Source organism: Lagopus leucura, unplaced genomic scaffold, assembly GCF_019238085.1.
Source record: "Lagopus leucura isolate 7727_CA_CO unplaced genomic scaffold, USGS_WTPT01 Super-Scaffold_73, whole genome shotgun sequence".
Taxonomy (NCBI): domain Eukaryota; kingdom Metazoa; phylum Chordata; class Aves; order Galliformes; family Phasianidae; genus Lagopus; species Lagopus leucura.
In genome coordinates this window covers 95,996,194-95,998,189 of record NW_024962252.1, presented here as the reverse complement: position 1 = coordinate 95,998,189, position 1,996 = coordinate 95,996,194, and the positions used below count along the sequence as shown (strand labels likewise).

Genomic DNA, 1,996 nt, shown 5'->3' with positions numbered 1-1,996 from the left:
CCCCCCCCCCCCCCCCCCCCCCCCCCCCCCCCAACCCGGCGGCTCGTCTCCCAGCGCCGCGCAGGGGCATCCCCCCGGGGCCGCGCAAAGTTGCGCGAACGCGCAACCGCGCCCGGCACCTACCCGTAGATGGCATCTTTATCTCTCTTGAGGGCATCGTTGACCGAGGCGCCCATGGCGGGGGGCATGGCGTTGGCGTGGGCGGCGTGCGGGTACTGGTGCGAGTGGAGCGGCGGCCCGTGGTTCAGGTGGTGCACGGGCTGCATGGGGCGGGCGCCGTGCGGGTCCCCGTACATGGTGGTGGGGATGCCCACCCCCTCCATGCCGCCGTAGTGGGGCAGCTCGTCGTACTGCGGGGCACAGAGCGGAGAGGGGTCAGCGGGGGGGGTCGTGGGTGCCCCTTCCTCTAGCTCCGGGGAGCAGAAGGCTAATAACCCCGGGGAGAGGGGGCGACAGCAAAATGCGGTTTATCTCGGCACCCCCCGCGCCCCCCACGGTGTAACTCGGCCCGAGCTGCCCCGCCGATAAACTTTTGGAGCCGGGTACCTAACCGGCGGGATGCGGAGTTCAGCGGTGGGGAGGGAGGTTAAAAAAGAAGGGGAAAAAACCGGGGGGTTGACTTTGCCCGCCCGCACCCCGCTCCCGGCCCCGGGGAAGGGATTTCTTTGTTAAGGGCAGCGGGCGCGGGTCCCGGGCGGGGGCAGCGCTGTGCGGGGTCCGTGCGGGGTGGGACACAGCTCGGTGGGGGGGGGACGGGGAGCGAGCCCGAGTAGCAACGCACATGGCAGCGCCGCTCGCTTTAATTCGAATTAAAGGGACGCGCTCTTGGAGCCGCACCGAAAATGAAATTTCATAAAAAGGGAGGGGAGAAAATAATAATAACAGGGGAAAAGAAAAAAAAACGGAGGGGGAGGAATGGGGGGCAAGAAAGAAGAAAAAAAAAGTTGCGCCTACAGCCAGCTCGGAGCTGCCCCGAAGGGCAGCGGCGCATCCTCGCAGCGCGGCGGAGCGCTCCTACAGCCAGACACGCGGAGTCGGGCACGGCGCTGGGCAGGAGGAGGGCAGCACCGCCGCCCCCGGCCCGGCGCCGGCCGCAAAGAGAGGGGCCCGAGAGCCGCCCCCGGGATGGGCGCACGGAGCCGGCAGCGCTCGCCGGGAGCGAGGAGCGGCCCGGGCCGGGCCACCGCGCCGTGCCTCGCTCCGAAGGGAGGGGAGGAAAAAGCAAAAAGTTTTTCGCAGCCCTCTGGCAGCCGCGTGTGGGTGTCGTTTCGCAGAGAACCGCAGGTTTGGATACGTACCCTTTGCGCCATCGGCCTGCTCGCTCCCTTCCTACTTCAACTTCTAATAAATCCTCCGTGAGGCCAGTGTGAAAGGAAAGAGCCGCGCGGTCCCCCCCTCTCCCCAAAAATGCAAAAATCCCTCAGCGTCGCCAGCCAGGAAAGCCGCCGGGGGACGTCTTCGGCTCGCCGGGGCTCAGCGGAGCGGTGCGATAACTCAGCATTAAAAAAAAAAAAAAAAAAAAAAAAAAAAAAAAAAAAAAAAAGAAGAAGAAGAAGGAAAAAAAAAAAAGGAAAAATAATAATAATAATAATAATAATAATGAAAAAAAATTACAAAAAATTACAAAAAAAAAAAAAAAATCAGTTCTGTCTCCTTCCTTCTTTTTTCCTCTCTTTCTTTCTCTCCTTCCTCCCTGCCCGCCTCTCTCCCTCTCTCCCTCTCTCCCCCTCTCGTTTCCAAGACAGCGGCGGGGCGAACGCAAATATCCGTTCCCGAGGCGCGCGGTGCCCCTCACGCCCCGCTCCCGGCTCCCATGGCTTTTTGCCACTCCGGCTGTCAATCACGGGCGGTGTCAAGGTGCTGAATGACTGATGGCGATCCGCTGCGTGCGCTCCCACCGCGCAGGACACCGCCAATGTGGGCTTTTGCTCGGGCGCGCTCTCACCAAAAAGGAAGGAAAAAAAAAAAAAAAAAAAAAAAAAAAAAAAAAAAAAAA

General features: G+C 61.0%; 1 protein-coding gene across 3 annotated transcripts in view; it reads right to left on the bottom strand.

Annotated features, from left to right (window-relative positions):
* The window catches only part of MEIS1 (Meis homeobox 1), a 93,297-nt gene extending 91,780 nt beyond the window's left edge, over positions 1-1,517 (bottom strand). For 2 of the 3 annotated variants that reach the window (XM_042875562.1, XM_042875571.1), the window contains exons 1-2: positions 1,299-1,517; positions 124-350 (exon numbers count right to left, since the gene is read on the bottom strand). In XM_042875562.1, coding sequence (XP_042731496.1) covers positions 124-350; positions 1,299-1,310 — 239 coding nt within the window. In that variant the 5' untranslated portion in view covers positions 1,311-1,517. Of the gene's footprint in view, positions 1-123; positions 351-1,298 lie in introns of those variants that run through there. The other variant, XM_042875582.1, reaches the window with a different exon arrangement.
* Positions 1,518-1,996: the final 479 nt, after the last annotated feature.